This window comes from Merops nubicus, unplaced genomic scaffold (assembly GCF_000691845.1).
Source record: "Merops nubicus isolate BGI_N331 unplaced genomic scaffold, ASM69184v1 scaffold37275, whole genome shotgun sequence".
NCBI classification, from domain to species: Eukaryota; Metazoa; Chordata; class Aves; order Coraciiformes; family Meropidae; genus Merops; species Merops nubicus.
This window is the reverse complement of record NW_008610978.1, coordinates 8,977-26,642: the sequence shown is the minus strand read 5'-3', so window position 1 is coordinate 26,642 and position 17,666 is coordinate 8,977. Positions and strand designations below refer to the sequence as shown.

The window sequence follows — 17,666 nt, the reverse complement described above, 5'->3', positions numbered from 1 at the left end:
CGCGGGGCGGGAGGCCCCGGCCCTGTCGCCGAGCCCGCTCGGCCGCGCAGCGGCGTCAGGCTGTGGAGGGACAGTAGAGCTCGTGGGCTACCCAAGTGAAATAGCAGAGCTGCCGTCTGCAGACCGCAGCTTCTGTAACATGCGCTAAACGCGGTGAAATGTGCTCACCTCAGCTTCCCGCCTCACCCCCGAGCCAAAGCGCTGCTCCGTGCTCCCGGGCTGGCTGGTGTTGAGCACCTCAGTGCCACTGCGAAGGTGCCCAGCAGTACGGGGAGGGAGGCGTGCAGCTGGACCGGGGTAGCATGAGGACACACTTCATCACACACACTTTGTGTGATGATACACAAAAAAAGCAAAAAGATAGGTACTGGTGACGTGTGGTCCTGACAAAACTGTCCTGAGACAGGATCAGCTTAGAGGTAAACCAGAAGATGGTGCTTGACAGAGAAGATGCTATTGTTGCTGGCTTTCCTAGTTAAGCAGTAGAAATGGCACCCAGAGCACATGTAGACAGCTATAGTTGTTCTTAAGCTATGAAAAGCCAGGAAATAATAGCTTATGAAATCTTTCCCCATAGCCATTATTTTGTTAGCATCTTTAATCTAGAAGTCCAGTAGCAAATAGCAGTTGTCTTTAAAAACAACATAAATTGGCCCCTGCTCCCTCAGCAGTGCCCACTGATTTTTTTTCTAGGAGTCCCTTCTGGTAACAGTAAAATGCAGCTGTCCTTAAATCAGATTTATGGCAGTAATGCTACCAACAGCACTGCAACTCCAAGAAATACATGTGATAATCTTGACATAGATTTCCATACAAAGAAGACCTAAACATTCAGAAGAGTAGCCAATGTTTCATCTGTGACAATATGCAACATAACCATTGCCATGCTTCCCAACTGAGGACTCAATGCAGCTGCTGCCTGAAGATGGAGATCCCTCATGCACCATTTCTTATGTCTATGCTTACACTAAATTGTATCAGGAACCTGATTTCTAGTCAATTGGTCCCTAAAAGTTAGGGGCACATCCATTACAGTAACAACTGCATCACTGACAGTTTTTATAACCCAGCCCTCAGTTCAGCTCTAAAGCTGATTCAGTCAGATTTGTCTGCCACATTTCGATAACCTAGTACGTTGTAACCACACCCTGGTGAGCAGATCTTCATTTTCCAGGACGGACAGCATCAGTGACCATTTAACTCTTTGGTCTTCAACATGCTATTCCTTTTTTCTGTCTAAGGATCCTTGGAAGTTCTGCTCATTGTCCCCACTAAACTTGAGGGCTCCTCTGATCTCTTCTCCCAGTGGCACCGTTCATAGCATGCTTTGCTCCACATACAGGTCAGGATCTCTCTGCCAAAGATTCTCAATGGATGCCATTCAGAGCACTGCACTCTTGCTGGAAACAGGAGTTCCTCGGTACTGGAACTGTCACATTAGAAATAACAGACTTGCGCCGCCACTTGGGGCACTCCTGGGCAGCGCCCCACTCACATTCCTAGAAGCATGATAGGACAGTTCATTATAAGGGATACATCCTATTCTCTCTGTCACTGAAGCTTAAGGTGTTCAGTGGGGAAAAACTGAAGACTGAATCTGCTCTCTGATTGGAAGAGAGAAAGAACAGAACAAGCTGGCTGTAAAATCCAGCATGCCCCACTCACTTTAACAAGCAGGCTCTCCTCCTCCGCACAGTCTCACTCCCTAGAACTGCAGACAAGCGACCCGGTCCTGGACCGTTTCCAGCTCCTCTGGAACGGGGGTGGGGGAGAGCACGCCCTGCTGCCCTCCGGAGTCTCCACCCCCTCAAGCAGAGTTCTAAAGCAGGACAAGAGCTGTTCAGAGAGAACAGTGCGGAGACGCAGAAAACAGAAAACCAGGCTGGTCTGGAAAGGAAACAGCAGCAGCATACAGAAGAGAAAAAGCAAAAAGGTAGGTACTACTTTGCACCTGTTTCAAAAAGTGCATTTCCGTTTTCAGCATCAATGGCATTGTCATTAAATACTATTACTTCGCCCACCAAAGCACCACGGTACTTAATTAACTGTGTTATTGCCTTTCAGCTTTTGGAAAGCTGAAACCTTCCAATTGTTTCGAGAAAGCTTCAGCTATTCCAGGGAAAGGGCTGACAGCCTCAGGCTCTGACCAGTTGGCAAGCAGGAGTCTCCTGCAAAACGAACATTAGCAAAAGAACTTAAAGGATCATTTATAGGCTTCCTGGGAGGAGATCAGACTATGCCTTTCACCCCAGGCTCCCAACCAGAATAATGGAAGGACAAAGAAGAGGGCGGGTCTTCTTCAGTTTTCTATGACCAGGCTTCACCACAGGAAATATTCAGAATTATTCCAAAATGAACCCAGAGTTTGAAGCATCCATTTCCTCCAATGCCTTTGAAGACTACAGAATCTTTTGTTTTGGGGAGTTTTTTGTTTGCTTGGGTTTTGTTGTTTGGCATTTTTTTTTTTAAAAAAAATTCTTGTCCCCAAAAGCAAAGCTCTGTCCACTCTTATAGTTTAAAGAAAAATGGCATGAGTCTGATACTCATTTGCTCAGTTTAGAAAAGTGATACAAAAGCATTTTCTCCAGAAGGCAGAAAAAGGCAGCAAAGATCTGCAGTCTTTAACTAGATCAAGATAGCTGTACATCAGCAGTAAACCTCTTGGTACTATAGATCCAGAATCAAAGTATTCTGGAATGAGCATACTAGGTTATTGGGGTGCATATGAGAAATGCTTTTCATTCCTATTAATGACTTTTTGTTCAAGTTTGATAAAGGACATCCCTTTTTTAGGTCTTATGCCACATCAGTGAGATAATACTCTCTTACTGCTTAGAAGCTATTAATAATAAATTAATATATGAGATTTAAAGTATTCCTGATGATGATGCTTCAGCAGAGAGAGATAAATTTAGAGTACTGTATATCTTTGTGACCTAATGTACTTGAAAGTGTAGAATCAAAATGTCAGAACACCACATCCAGGCCTCTGTCTTATTGCTAGAGTATTTTTGATCAGAGATTAAGCAAAGGATGAGAGCAGAAGGCATAAACTGTTCAGGAGAGCTCTACCCAAAAGCATATTACTTGCAAGTTTCTGCCTGGAGTCTTGTAAACATGGTATTTTTCAAACAGCCATATGATTTTAGTTTGATAGGACTTATCATTCAGAACATTCCAACTTGCTGGCCTAAGTTTGTACCTTTCCCAAAACTGAAAATAAACATGTAGCAATATCTGTTACCAGTTTTCCATGCATAGTGGGACAGCGGCCACCAGTGGATGGACGTGGATCCCTCCATGGATAGGGGAAGATCTGGGGGAAGGGCTGCAGCATTACAAGATAAGCCAGCCAGAACAGGGGCAGCAGAAATAAATGGAAGAAAGGATGTGGCATATGATGCAAGACAACTTTAGGGAGACTATCCATTGCATTCTGCAGCATAAACATGAACTGTGCAGGACTAGAATACAGTTGTATAGCAGACTATTTGGGATAAACTTGATTAAACCATGCAGGTGCTTTCTATGCAGGGATTCCTATTTTCACAGCAGTCTCCAAGACCAAAATACTTTTTTGGGGTTTTGTTTTGGTTTTTTTGTTAAATTATGTTTCCACACTCCCCCCTGAAAACTAGCTATAGTTTCCTGATGCTTTCAGGCAGCTAGGACTTCCTTCAATACGTTAGTTAGGCCAGCTTTGCCACCCTGTCTTCCCACAAAAAAAAAACAAAAAACCACTTTGGATTTTGACAGTGTTGCCCTGGTTTTGGGGCATCTTAGTAGGTACCTCAGAAATGAGATCAACAGTTCTTTACAGTGCTTCCAAGAGAGAAATTCTAGCAAAGCAGCTCAACTCAAATAAGTAGTTTCACTAAATGAACCTTTCCTTAACAAGGTCTTAGTTAGCAGAATCTCATTTCTTAAGCTGTCAGTAAGAACCTCAAGCCTTCTCCACAGATAGCAACAGAGATTACTAGTGGTACTAACAATTAACAAGTTAAAACCTTGCCAGTGGGGGATTCAGAACACAAACCCGCCTAGCTCTAATAATGAGCTACAGCAGCAGGGAGTAAGGATAATATAACACAGGGTTACAGCAGCAACCAAATGACTCTTGGTAGCAGCTTTGGGAACACTGCTGACTTAGTTCAGATTCAATTGAAGTCAATGCCTGTTTGGAAATCACTCTTAAAGTTTTTAAAAAGGCTTGCTATAGAATGCAAAATGCTTCGGAAGAGATGAGAAAGAGCTTTAAAGTATACAAAGTGTACTACAAAATCTGCATACTAATACAAAACCCAGAGAGATGCTCTGAATTACAAGGATCTCTTTATCAAGTTGTGACCTAAAGACAAAACCTGGAGTAACTAAGGTTCTTGGAAGCTGTTCCTGCAAATCTTTTCAGTCTGACTTCCAACTTAAGTCTCCTCTTTGTGCGGTCTAGTGATGAGAAACCACAGTCTAAACCATCCTGCTTGTATCTCAGTTCTGCTTCAGAGACAGGAATATGTATGCCTTTTCCTTTTTCTTTGAACAAAACTTAAAAAACTCCTACCAATCCACAAGTAAACTCTCTCCCTTTTTTAGCCTTGAATCCAAATTTATGACTCATTCATCTTTCATACTCCAATTTCGCTAGCTGTTACCCAGCTGCTTTCTCTGCCTTTATATAAACAGAGTTTAAGCTTCTAATTTCTGGAAGTAGCAGTTTTCTCAAATAATTGAGTTAACTTTCGATTTGCTTAGGGATCATATATTGTAGATAATAAAAAGCTGTTAGTCTGGGAAACAGTGCATAAATATTATTTCAAAGATTTGAAACTGCAGAACAATCCTAGAAATTTTTAATGAAATTATATCTTGCCTGCTACTCTATGTCACTCCCAGCTCATGGTTTCTACAAGAGGAATTTTATTTTTTAAAGGAAGAGAAAAAATGGACCTCTTGTGCTGGACTTGTTCAAAGCAGGGGGATTCCCCATCTACTTCACACTCTCGTGATTCACCACCTCAGCCATCTAGACTGCTATAGCAGTCTTGGTTAGCTCACAGGATCAAGCTAAATCTGTTCACACTGGTGATTACTTAGGCCACATTCAGTTGTGAAAAGGAGCTACTATTAATATATGCAGGAGTAACAATCATTTTTAGGAAGAAAATTATGGGTTCAAGTCAGGAAACCTGTGATAAAGTTATTTGTCTTATTGTAAGAGTTCAGATTACATAATAACTCCAATCCTTAAAAGTTATTACTCAGCTGTGAAAACCTTTAATACCTTCCCACTTCTTAACACATGTCTTGGACCTTGCTACTTAATGCCACATTTCCAAAAAGTCCAACAGGCATTAATTTCTACACTTTTGACACTGTGTCATCATTTGCATCCATTTTACTAAACAAAGTTTTGCCATGAACAACAGCCTTCTCCCCTGCCTACAGAGAGACCTGTTGATGTACCAATAAATCCTCATTTAAAGTCCTCAAGTTGAGCAGTGTTTCTAAAAACAAGTTAATTTCACTAGCTACCAAATCCATACTGCTAAGGTCATGCTTTCCTGAAGTTCTTCTACATACATACATTTGCCTGATCTTTTACTGTTAATACAAGGTCACCAAGGTAAAGGAACAGGCAAAATACATTTTCTCAGGATTTTTTCCTACCAGGATTAACAGAGGACCTGGAAGCCTGCAGCAAACCACATTGCCTTCATAGGCAACAGACCATCTCAGAAAGCCCTTCACTATCTTTGTCACACCCAGTGTATTTTTTCTGCCACAAAGAGGAAATTAGAAATGGCTTTTAGAACAGCAAGGGAAAAACCCCATGTTGCTTCATGTCAGCACCAGAATCTTCTATATGCTCAAGATTATGCAGCGTTAGGAGCATGGCCCTCATTCCTCAGAATTCTCCCTCGGCCCAGTGGCTGCCCTAAACCAGCCAGCACTTACACAGGGCACTCGGCTTTGGTGAAAGAAATCATTTTCCTTCTTTTGTCAAGAAACAAACTGGGGGAGGGGAAACAGGGCACAAGATGGTAGGGTATCTTGCTGCAGTCAATAGCTACAGAAGTCTAAATTCATACTTCTGCCAAGAAACTGGCCTGCTCAAGGCTAGACAGAAATAAATTTTGCTGCAGTAGGAGGAAGTACAGATGGATCACAGTAACCAAATGTCCTTCCTATAGCTATCTGTGGCCAGGTCAGAGCAACAATTTCACCAAGTAGGAAATTAACTGCTGATGAATGAAGAGAGAAGTAGATTCTCAAAGCAAATTAGATGAATGGAGGCAGAACTCCAGATTCATCCTTAATCTGAGTTGCACCATACCAGCCATTAGTCTCCCACAGGAGATCACTGGAGGTTGTCTCCAAAGACTACTCCTGTAGGAGACAGACTATGTGAACCAGTCTGGAGGACACAGAAACTCTTCATGGGAGGTGAATCATAGAATAGAATCATAGAATGTCTGGGCTGGAAGGGACCTCCAAAGGTCATCTAGTCCAATCTCCCCGCAATAAGCGGAGACGCCTCCAACTAGATCAAGCTACTCAGAGCCTCATCCAGCCTGATCTTGAATGTCCCTAGGGATGGGGCCTCCACCATCTGTCTGGGCAACCTGTTCCAAGGATCTATCACCTTCATACTGGAGAACTTTTTCCTAACGTCTAACCTAAATCTACCGTTTTCTAGCTTAAAGCCATTAACCCTCACGCTGTCACTCCAAACCCTTGTGAGTAGTCCCTCCACTGCTTTCTTGTAGGCCCCTCTCAGGTACTGGAAGGTCACTATAAGGTCCCCCTGGAGCCACCTCTTCTCCAGGTTGAACAACCCCAACTCTCTCAGCCTGTCCTCATAGCAGAGCTGCTCCAGCACTCTGATAATTTTTGTGGCTCTCCTCTGAACACATTCCAACAGCTCCACTTACTTGTTGTGCTGGGGGCTCCAGAGCTGGACAGAGTAGCACAAGAAGGCTTTGTCTGAAGTATAAAGCTGCTGAAGGGATTAGAACAAATAAGACTTAGTTGTGATTGCACAGAAGTGACACATGGCAAGATGCTGCAATGAATAAATGAGAACACCAGACCAAAAGCTCACTTATCAACCAGTTGCCATACTCTCCCTTTTTAGCAAAAGCACATGACAACAGTAGAATAGCAGAATCTAAAAGCTCATCTGGGGAGAAACTACAGAAATATTGAAATCAAAGACATAGCAGTGCTGTCCCCACCTATCATTAAGCAAAGCCTCTTTGCTGATGCATCCTCTGCACAGGAGAGAAGCCCTCATTCTGACCCAAAGAAGCAGGCTGTGCAGAAAATGCAAATCTTCCTAAAACACTACTATCACAGACTGACCCTTTGACAGATTTTTGTGCCCCTGCACAAGACTTAGGTAGACCTCAGTGTCCTGAATCTCAATTAACACCTTCCAATCAGCATCACAACTGCTTCATTAGACAAGCCCACCTCTCTAATAGTGCACACAATACTGTTGGCTTCCAGGAACCTTGGGAAAAAGGCCTTGGAATTTACTTCTACCACTGTTATTCTTCAGGGAAACACTCTTCGAGTTTCCTCCAGACCTAAGAGGGTGTGCCTTATCTTGTTGAGTTTCCGAGTTTACCAAGTAAAAGCACATCTGGGTCCAGCCTGTCAGTTTCCCCTGTCAAGGGACAACAGGACAAGTAGACCAGATGGCTGAGAACTGCAGAGTAGAAAGTGTGGTTTAATGTAAAAAGAATTTTTTTTTGTAGTGTAAAACGTTTATTTAAACATTACTTTGATCTCCATCCACACTGTAAAATACCTTTGTTCGACATCTTATTTTTCCTTTTGTCTCTATAGGTAACTTGAGATTTGGAGATGATGTGGAAAACACTCGGAATGGAAGGGAAACTCCCATGTCTCCTCCTGCTCATGGGAGTGATCATGACTGCTCAATGTGAGGTAAGAGGCTAATGTATCAAATAATGCTCTTGCTGTCCTCCTGCATTTTCAGCAGCACTTCCTTACCATCTACTCCAGCTGTCTGCATCAGAAAGAAAGAGAATCTGGTTATATCACTGGAAGTCAGAGAAAGGAAAACTTTACAGAATAGTCCACCTCTAAGCTGAGATTTCTAGTAATGTGTTATCCTGGCTGGTTTTCATTTCAGTAAGCAAGTCTCCAAATTCTCCTGGTCTATCTGTTCACTGTCGCCTTTCACTGCTAGTAAGAGTTCCATTGTGACCACCTTTTAACTTTCTGTTGTCATCACCTTCATCATCACTTACAACTGGACGTCATGTCCCCTCATTTTAAGCCTCACATTGCACAGCTTGAGTAAACCTGCACAGTTCTAAAATGTTTAGTCTCTTTCTCAAAAAAATCGCTACCCCAGCCTTCCTCTTTTTTTTTGTGTTATTCTTTCTCTTGTGGCATGATCACAGAGGCTTTCTAAATTGGCTTCTTTCTTAAAACTTTATCAAAAATACTTTATTTAGGTGTCTGCATATCTCTCAGAGATGATCAAGTTACAAAGGCCTTATGGGGAACTGCATCTCAGTGAGCAAACATAACTGCTTGTTCACATTTACTTCTTTGGAAATTATTTGCTTGAACCTCCTTCAAATAGCATAAAGGTGACAACCTTTAGTTAGCACTTGCAGTGGCCCAAGAGTACACAAGCACTTACTACATGATGCAGGTACAGCACATCCCAAATTCACATCACTTGGATGACAAGCAATCACCTGGTAATCTGTGGCAACTCCATGATTTATAGTTCTTGGTATCCATGCTAAGATGCTAAAAACACTTTTCACTGTACTATCTGATAAGGAGGGCAGAGAGTTGCTCAGAGCCTCCCTGATTTACAAAACCTCAAGAAGACTGGCTCTTTGGGGGCATTTGTTCTCTCAGTTTTCTTAAGAGAGCAGTTACTCACAGAATTAACCTTCTTTGCTTGCAGGGCTTACTCATGCGTTTCAAACGGGGAGCCAGATCTAGAGGTAAGCCAGGCAAACCAGACCTGTGTTACTTGGAGCTTTATGAACACAGGAGGTAAAAGCAGATGATTCTGAGGGAAAGGAGCCTTAAAGCTGTTTGTGATGGTTATCTGGGTGACAGATTCAGAAGCCAAAATACCAAACTGTTAATACCATCTACAACTCAAAAGACCAAAATTTTCCCCTCCTTTCACTCTTCTTCAAAGGAAAAGAGGCTGTTCAATAGCAGAACAGTACATCCAGCAACACAGCAGTGAGACAGATGGGACAATTGTGATCTGAGAAGGAAAAAAAAAATCATAGTCCATTAGGCAGATCCATCAGAGATACTCTTCTCCTGCAAAAAGAAGCAAGTTATTTTGCTCAGCCAAGTCTTTTCCCTGAATTTCTCAAAGAGGATTTCCTTTCTCCAATTACAGTTATTTGCACAGACAGTTCATCTGGAGAAATATACCAGCACAGGGGGACCTGGCTGAGGCTCTCAGGGAGCAGAATAGAATACTGTAGGTGCGACAGTGGCCAGAGTCGCTGCCACACTGTACCTGTGAGAGGTAAGTATGAAGAAGAAAAAGAGAAAGGAAATGGTGGGGGATGAGACTGTCCACCTAATCATCCTAAAGAACTCCACTGTCAGGGAAGGTGTTATCACACAGAAGATTTGGCTTGAAATAGAATAGAAATTATAATAGTAATATATACTGACTCAGACAGGACTAGGCAGAAGTGGTCAAGGGGCTGAGGAAGGCTCCTAATAGTGTATGTGGAAAGAATGGAGTGAAGGAAGAATGCAAGCACTACAGAAAAAGCCTGTAAGCACATGACAATAAAATGTAGGCAGGAAAAAAATAAAAGGACATGCTAAAGGAGACTGACACAAGAAGAAAAATAGGTATACATTGCCAGCTTTTTACTTCTGTGAAATCTAACAATATTTCCTGTGTTTTATTCCACAGCCTGCACTAGAAATAAATGCTACAATGGGGGACAGTGTTCACAGGCATATTATTCCCCACAGCTCTTCATCTGCCAGTGCCACCAAGGTTTCTCTGGGAAGCAGTGTGAAATAGGCAAGTATAAATTGTCAGTTACTGTGATCAGTGCTACTGGTTTTAGCTGTGCAGTGCAGAAGCTGCTGCTGGATACTAGGCTCTCCGTTAAGTTGCCTGTTTTTATTCTAAAGCTAATACTACAAAGAACTTTTAAGAAAGACACCTGGGCTGCTCACAATGTCTCTTAGTAAAAGTCTAAATTTTGGACCTGAAAACCTTTGTGTATACTTACAGCTGGTATCACAAGGCATTTTCACTGCCTTACTGGACAAGACTTCTAGGAGCCAAGTTTAAACAAACAGAAACTGGGGAAGAAGAACTTGGGATGCTGTCCTTACAGTAACATTTTCTTCCCTTTTGTTCAGATACTGAAGTTAAGTGCTACATGGATGCTGGAGTAACATACAGGGGTACATGGAGCATGACAGAGAGTGGAACTGAATGTTTAAATTGGAATAGCAATGGCCTGATGGACCGGATGTACAGCGGCCGAAGACAGGATGCTGCTGAGCTGGGATTGGGCAATCACAACTACTGCAGGTGAGGGGCTGATGGCACACAGGTCAGAGCCACAGGAATCATCCCATTCTAAGGGCCTGGAGCAAAGGAATAGCCATTTTCAACAGTCCAATACCAAGCAGAGAACACTCTGCACAGGTGTAAATACAGCACAGCCCATAAGCAGCAATTGCAACTTTTGCAGACATACCTGAACTTCAGACCTATCTAGACTGGGTGCTTATGACAGATCACAAAATGCATACATGTCTCACCACATGATCTTTCCCTTGTCCCTTCTCAGTGCCTAAAACTCCCTCTGTAAGCCCGTTTCTTGCACCTCCAGATCCTGCTCAAAGCTCTAAAAGTATGACGCTTCCTGCGCATGAACTGAACTGCACAACAAGCTGTTCACTCCTGCTAACTACCGGCCATCTCATCCTCACATCCATGTACTCCACAATTTTATAATTAAAATAGAAATCCAAACAATTTCTGATGGTTCAGTCCATGTCTTCACTGCAGAGCAGGATTAAGTTACCAAACTAGACGGCAGACATGGGACTAATAACAATAGCTATATAATGATATATAATACTGTAACTCTTTCAGAAACCCAGATGAGGACTCCAAACCTTGGTGCTACATCTATAAAGGGGGAAAGTACATCTGGGAACACTGCAGTGTGCCCTCCTGTTCGAAAGGTATATGCAGGGGACAGGGAATGGACTTCTGTGATTCACTGCATATATATGGGTTCTCTGTGGACTTGTGCTACTTCTGTAGCCCAAAAAGTTGGGACTCCCAAATTATATTTAAGCTTTTACTGTTTATGACATCAAGAGACCAGGATAAGTATAGCTAGTACATAGATTCCTGAACAGAAATTACAATTAGAAACAGCTCACAGGTTCACATACACCAGTTAACATGCAGCTTTCTTATTGAAGTTGGGAACATCAGCTGCAAATCTGGAAGAGGCACAGATTACCGAGGCAGCCACAGTGTTACCAGTTCTGGAACTACCTGTTTGAGGTGGAATTCTCGAATGCTTATCAACAAGCGATATACTGCTTGGAGAAGAGATGCTTACCAGCTGGGCCTTGGTAGTCACAATTTCTGCCGGTATGTAGTCAATTATGGCATTTTAAAATCCCACCAAACTTCCTTGTTGTAATGCTGAGGCAAGGCCCTAGTCTTTTACATGGGTTACTAAAGTACAGGAAATAAATTCATGCTGGGAATGAAGGTCAGTGACAATAGTAATTTTATTCCACCTGACCTACCTATGCTTCTGTAACATCGGCCTCCATAAATGCAAATTCCACATGCCCCAGGTCCCTCTGTATCTCTAGAAGAATCAAAAAGAATACACTTAGGTCAAAGTCTGCCACTTCCAGGTCTTGCTGAACTGCCTGCAAATCTGATAATACAAATAGCTCTTCTTTTTCTCATGCTGCAGGAATCCTGACAATGACAGCAAGCCCTGGTGCCATGTACTGAAACGAAATCAGCTCACATGGGAATACTGCAATGTGCCTACTTGCTGTAAGGATCCTACTGCTCCCAATTCTTCTCCTCCTCTGAGGCATTACTGTTCTGCATGTCATTTGCATTAAACTCAAGTCTCTTACAGTAAAATAAGAGCTAGGGGAGGAGGGTGGGGAAAGCAAGACTTTTGGAGCAGATTCTGTGGCTCCACTCTCACAGAACTGCCTCTTTCTCTGCCAGAAGGGAAGACTGAAGAAAGGGAGAATAGAAAAGGCAGGGTTCCCTTACTGTATTTTTCAAGTCAGAATAGAAGTTTCCTAGGAAACAAGAATGAGTCAGACACTGAACAGTTCATTCCAGGCTGCCTCAACATACACTGACGACTAACAGGCTTTTCTCTTAACCCATACTCAATGCAAGAGTGCCTGAACAAAAAGCCTATTTCTGGGTTTGTCATCCACAGCCACCTGTGGCTTACGGCAGCACAGAGGACGCCAGTACAGGATTAAAGGTGGCTTCCATGCAGACATTGCAGCTCACCCGTGGCAAGCTGCCATCTTTGTGAAGTATCGCCAAGCACCTGGAGAGCACTTCCTCTGTGGTGGAGTTCTGATCAGTTCCTGCTGGGTTTTGTCAGCTGCTCACTGTTTTGAGGAAGGGTAAATTGAGGATTCAGTACTGTCTGGGGGGAAAAAAGTCTGGAAAATGGAAGCATCCAGTATAGTCTTACTGGAAGAGTAAAAGATTTGAAAAAAAATGCTCTTTATCCCAGTAAGTCATTCTACACTAAAGATTATAGAGTTAATTGTGCTGAGCATTACAGGCAGGCAGTTATTGGGTGAACTAGCAGCACAGCATTAAGGTACCACAGCAGAATATCAAACAGCTGAAGAACAAAGTTGTCAATACAGGTGCAGAGCCTTCTGAAACTTGAGAACAGCAAGGGGCTGGCAGAGGAGCTTTACCATGATGGCTGTAAGCAATTATTGCAAAAAACAAAGACAAATAGGACACTTGAGGTCAACCTGCCTGGGTAATGCAATAGTAGGAGTGCTACAATAAAAAAAAAAAAAAACAAAACTAGAAGCTCCAACAGCATATCTTCAGGGGAAGGGACCACCCCAGTTAACAAAGGAAGAAAGTAAGACACTCTTGTTCTTCAGTTTTAGTACAAATCAGTTGAAAATTGTGCTGGGTAGGACTTCTCGAGCGACTCCCGAGGAAAACGAACAAAAGTTTCAAGTGAAGAGCTACACTGTGCATCAGAGATTCGATGCAGAAAATTTCAACAATGATATTGGTAAGAACTTTTCTAATCTTGTGACTGGAAAGGTCACTGCTGGCTCAAGTTTGTGGTTAACGAAGGGAGGATTTTTTTCATTCTTCAGCTCTATTGCAGTTGAACTCCAATGCAGATGACTGTGCTATTGAAACAGATACTGTCCGTGCTGCCTGCCTCCCAACACCCAAACTGCAGCTGCCTGACTGGACCGAATGCGAGATCTCTGGTTATGGCAGAAATGAAGAATGTAAGTAGAAGATACTAAGTCCAAAGTTTGGGTCCCTGCCCTCAAATACTTCCAAGCCTCTAGCGTCACTTAATATGTGACCCCCTAAATTATTACATGGGGCTGTATCCGCACTACAAAACATATGTGTAAGTGGGAGATACACAAAACGAAGTTTTGCTGTAAGTTATTTGATTCATCTGAGTTCTGTCAGCTGCATGGGCTCATAGAGTCTTCCTTGATACTCTGCAACAGTAGAAACAAAAAATGGCATAATGGATAAAGTAGGAAAGACAGAAAATTTGCAGTCAGAGCTGCCACATCTCTGCTGTACTGAGTACATTTAGATATTGTCATTGTGACAGAAATCCATTTCTGTCAAGACTTAATATACTATACAGTCACAGTTAGTTGCATTATTCTAGAAGATACATTACCTGTGCACTGATTAACAACAACAAAAAAAGCACTCAAGAAATAACAATCTCAAATATATATTAAAAGGCTGTCTGAATGCTTTTTAAAGTGCCCAGCTACAACAAACAGAAATAAAACCCTTCTGTAAGTAAACACAGGCTGACCTATATTTAAAAAAAAAATAAAAAATAAAAAATCCCAGGACCTATTTTACTGGCAGTTTCTTCTAATTTCTTTTTATTCTCTAACTTGTAAACTCTTTGAAGCGGACATCATAACAAGACCTAATCATGATATGAACACATAGGGTTCTTGGAGATTTAACATAAGTATTGCATAAAGTGTTTTTACAGTGCTTTTACAGCTAGTCCTCAGCATTGCATACAGGGCATACAGGACAAACTCTTTGAGAGGAAAAGGATGCTGCAATTGTAATTCAAAACTAGATTGAAAAACAACAATCCTGCCAACTTTCAGCTTTGTGCAATTGCAGCTATGCAGAAGACTAAAACCAATACCCAAAACAAACAAAGAAATCCCTTCCATTCCAACATAGCACAAGTGGACATTCCTATCCAGTTACTCAGTATTGTGTACAAGGCATCTGATTTTTGTTAGCACAAGTCTAACACTAAAAAGTCAGGATCCTGTTTCATACAAGTTAGTGATTCTCATAAGCACTTTCTGTGACTTCATTTTGATTGATGTAACTGTGCAAAGATGACTTATCCATCCAAGAAACCCAGCAGTCTTTAATTCGGAGCCTACCAAAAAAGCTTTAGCAATTAAGCTTGCTAAAGAAGCAATATTCTCTCTCAACTAGATTTCAGCTGTTCTTACTAGCGAGGCAGAACTCTCAAGAATTAAAAAAGACCCTCTGGCAAGGAAATGTTAGTTTAGCCACACACCCCACCCCCAACTACTTTTGTGTACTTTCCCCTAAATGACAGACACTGAACTGCGATTTTTTTAAAAGAAAATACATACACAGAGACATGCACATATTTATATTGTCATCTTGCTTTCAGTTTCTCCATTCTATTCCGAACACCTGAAGGAAGGCCATGTCAGACTGTTTCCAGCCAGTCGGTGCACGACAGAGCATCTAGACAACCGGACAGTTACAGACAATATGTTATGTGCAGGAGACACAAGGCACATTGATGATGCCTGCAAGGTAAAGCAAATTCTGTTCCCCTTTTCTCTTTAGGTCTGTCCTTGATGGTCTGAGTTAACCAAACAAGCAGCTTAACTCTATGATCTTAAAGGTCTTTTCCAACTTCAACAATTCTGTGATTCTATGAAAATAGTTTAAACAAGTTCTGCATTTGGCTACAGGGAAGTTCTAGTAGACTTCTGTTGAACACATATACAGGCTCCTTTCTTTTTTATTCCCCTGCCCCTCACAGCTGGGAAAGCAGGCCACACTTAACCAAGCAAACCAGAACAATACAGACTGAAAAACCCAAGTATAGGAAATAACACAACTGAGCAGGAAACTCCACCTCAACAACACTTCCTAATATTTTCTCTTATGTGAGCATGCAAAAAAAACTCAGCGGAAAGTTCTGTAAGAAGAAGGGGGTCCGACTATGAAAAGTGGAGAAAAGAAGAATAGAGGCCAAAAGATGGTGGAGAACAAGCAGCTGTAACATGAGGAAAAAGAGCGTGCGTTCCATCTGCATCCTTTGTTTAAACAGCTCTGTAGTGATTTTGCTTTGCTGTTACACACAGCAGTATATAATATCACAGATCTTTACAGCTTGAATAAGAACATTCCTCTTTTTATCCTTATCAATGTGTCACCTACATTTCATAAATGAGTGCCAAACCTAGACACTTTAGTCTTATCTGTTTCTGGCTTTCTCCCTATAAGAGGAAGGTTGAGGGAGCCTAAAATACAGAAGTGGCTTGTATGAAAGTGCTGTTACTAAGAACTCTTGATTTCTGTGCATACTACATAGGTAGTTCTGTAGACACTAGTGAATCACTAAAGCTAGCAAGAGGAAAAAACAACACAAAACCAAATAGGAGATTGTTATTAATCTGCTACTTCTCTGTAGGGCGACTCTGGAGGGCCTCTGGTCTGTATGAAGGATGACCGTATGTATCTAATTGGAATCATCAGCTGGGGAATAGGCTGTGGCCGCAAAGACATACCTGGTGTTTATACAAACGTGAATCGTTATCTTGACTGGATTCAGGACAACATGAAACCCTGAGAAAGAAAAATGAACTATGCAGAGTCTTGTGGTCAGGCCCTCACAGCTTCCTTCTGGGTGCTTTAAGGATGCTGACATGGCTTCCTGTTTGTCCAGATGCTTAAGACTTTCAGTGCAAGATGAAGACAAACTGCAATGTGTGAGAACGGCACATTCTCAGATTAGTCTCGTAAGTTAACACTCCTTTCCCCCCACATCCCCAAGCTTTCTTCCTGCATGACAATTACATGACAGCAAAAGCTCTCTCTTTACCATGGCAGGGCAGAACAAAGGACTAGTGTAATGGTATCAGTTTTAGGTGCCTGCTAGGTTTAGATCCACAAGTAAAGATTAAGACAAATGTCACAAGGCTGCATTTGTCCTTCTACAGAAGGCAGGACAGATATAACCAAAGTCATCATGAACTAAAATTTCAGTAATCAAGCATTACTTATTTGCATTGCAGTTGCTGTGTGATTCTAAGTGCTATTTATGCACGTCCTAAGAGTTAAGCCTCTTTGAGAGATTCTCTCTTGTCCAATTGTTTTATGAAGTAAGAGGAAACAGGTGTGACTACTGTTTTACAAAATTAAAAAATTATAATAAAGCTATTGCAGCCTCAATATCATATCAATCAGGCATTGTAGCTAGAAAACTAGTCTGTTGTATTTTGGAAATTCAAAACATTGTAACTCAAAATGTTTACTCTTGTAGTTTTAAGGAGCTCTCTGATATACTAGTACAGTAATAGAGAAACTTATATAAGTACATATAGAAGAGAGATTTGGCAAGGATCTGCATTACTTTCTCAAGAGAGTTTCGTACATGGCAGCTTTACAAATGGTCAGTGTCTATCTACCAGTTAAGAAACTGACCTCGAAGAGATCTGCTCTAATGTCCTCGGAGAAGTGGTGGTGTAAGTACAGTTAGCTTCAGCAGAGAGTCCCATAATCCAGCCAGTGGAAGAGGAAAAAAGCTCAGGATGTTTATTAAACAGTTCAGGGTTGTTTTGTGTGTGTGTGTGATTTTTAAACTGTTGCTAATTGTATTTTATCAAGTATTAACCTTGAGAAAAAGAACAATTTCCATTTCTCTCCTCTAAACCCATTTCCAAATGCTGCTGTGCCTTGCTATCCTGGCATCCAAAACCTGTAAAGTATTTGCAGCTTGTAAAACACCCAAAACTGTTCCAATGAGTAACACAGGTAAGCATCCTCATGAAAACAACTTTTGTTCCACAGTTCAGCCTATTAAACACATTATTTGAGCTCAATGTCATCTAACGGCCACCAATAAAATGTAACTGGACCACACCCAACACTGGCACCTTTTAGAAAAATACAACTTGCAAAAATAATTTGCAGAGAATGGTTTTACATCACTGTCCTTACCAGCTGCCCTGCTTCATTTTTCATTCCATAGGAACTTATCCATCTCAGACTGCTACAGAAAGCTTGTCATAAAGGCCAGACACTTTTACACGTGTAAGAAACATTTCAAGATCTTGAGTAA

At 41.7% G+C, this 17,666-nt stretch overlaps 1 protein-coding gene across 1 annotated transcript; it reads left to right on the top strand.

Moving 5' to 3' along the window:
- The first annotated feature begins 7,869 nt into the window (after positions 1 to 7,869).
- Positions 7,870 to 16,181, top strand: PLAT (plasminogen activator, tissue). The gene is made up of 13 exons (XM_008941084.1): positions 7,870 to 7,950; positions 8,954 to 8,993; positions 9,410 to 9,541; positions 9,944 to 10,057; positions 10,405 to 10,579; positions 11,150 to 11,241; positions 11,488 to 11,662; positions 12,000 to 12,085; positions 12,492 to 12,687; positions 13,192 to 13,328; positions 13,417 to 13,557; positions 14,982 to 15,130; positions 16,017 to 16,181. The coding sequence occupies exons 1-13, from the start codon at positions 7,870 to 7,872 to the stop codon at positions 16,173 to 16,175; spliced, it is 1,677 nt and encodes a 558-aa protein (XP_008939332.1). The 3' UTR covers positions 16,176 to 16,181.
- Positions 16,182 to 17,666: the final 1,485 nt, after the last annotated feature.

Excerpts from the sequence above, each read along its gene's own strand:
- PLAT (XM_008941084.1), top strand. The coding sequence starts at position 7,870 with ATGTGGAAAACACTCGGAATGGAAGGGAAACTCCCATGTCTCCTCCTG. Across the intron at positions 7,951-8,953 it reads TCATGACTGCTCAATGTGAG|GGCTTACTCATGCGTTTCAA; the intron begins GTAAGAGGCTAA and ends CTTTGCTTGCAG. Across the intron at positions 13,329-13,416 it reads AAATTTCAACAATGATATTG|CTCTATTGCAGTTGAACTCC; the intron begins GTAAGAACTTTT and ends TTCATTCTTCAG.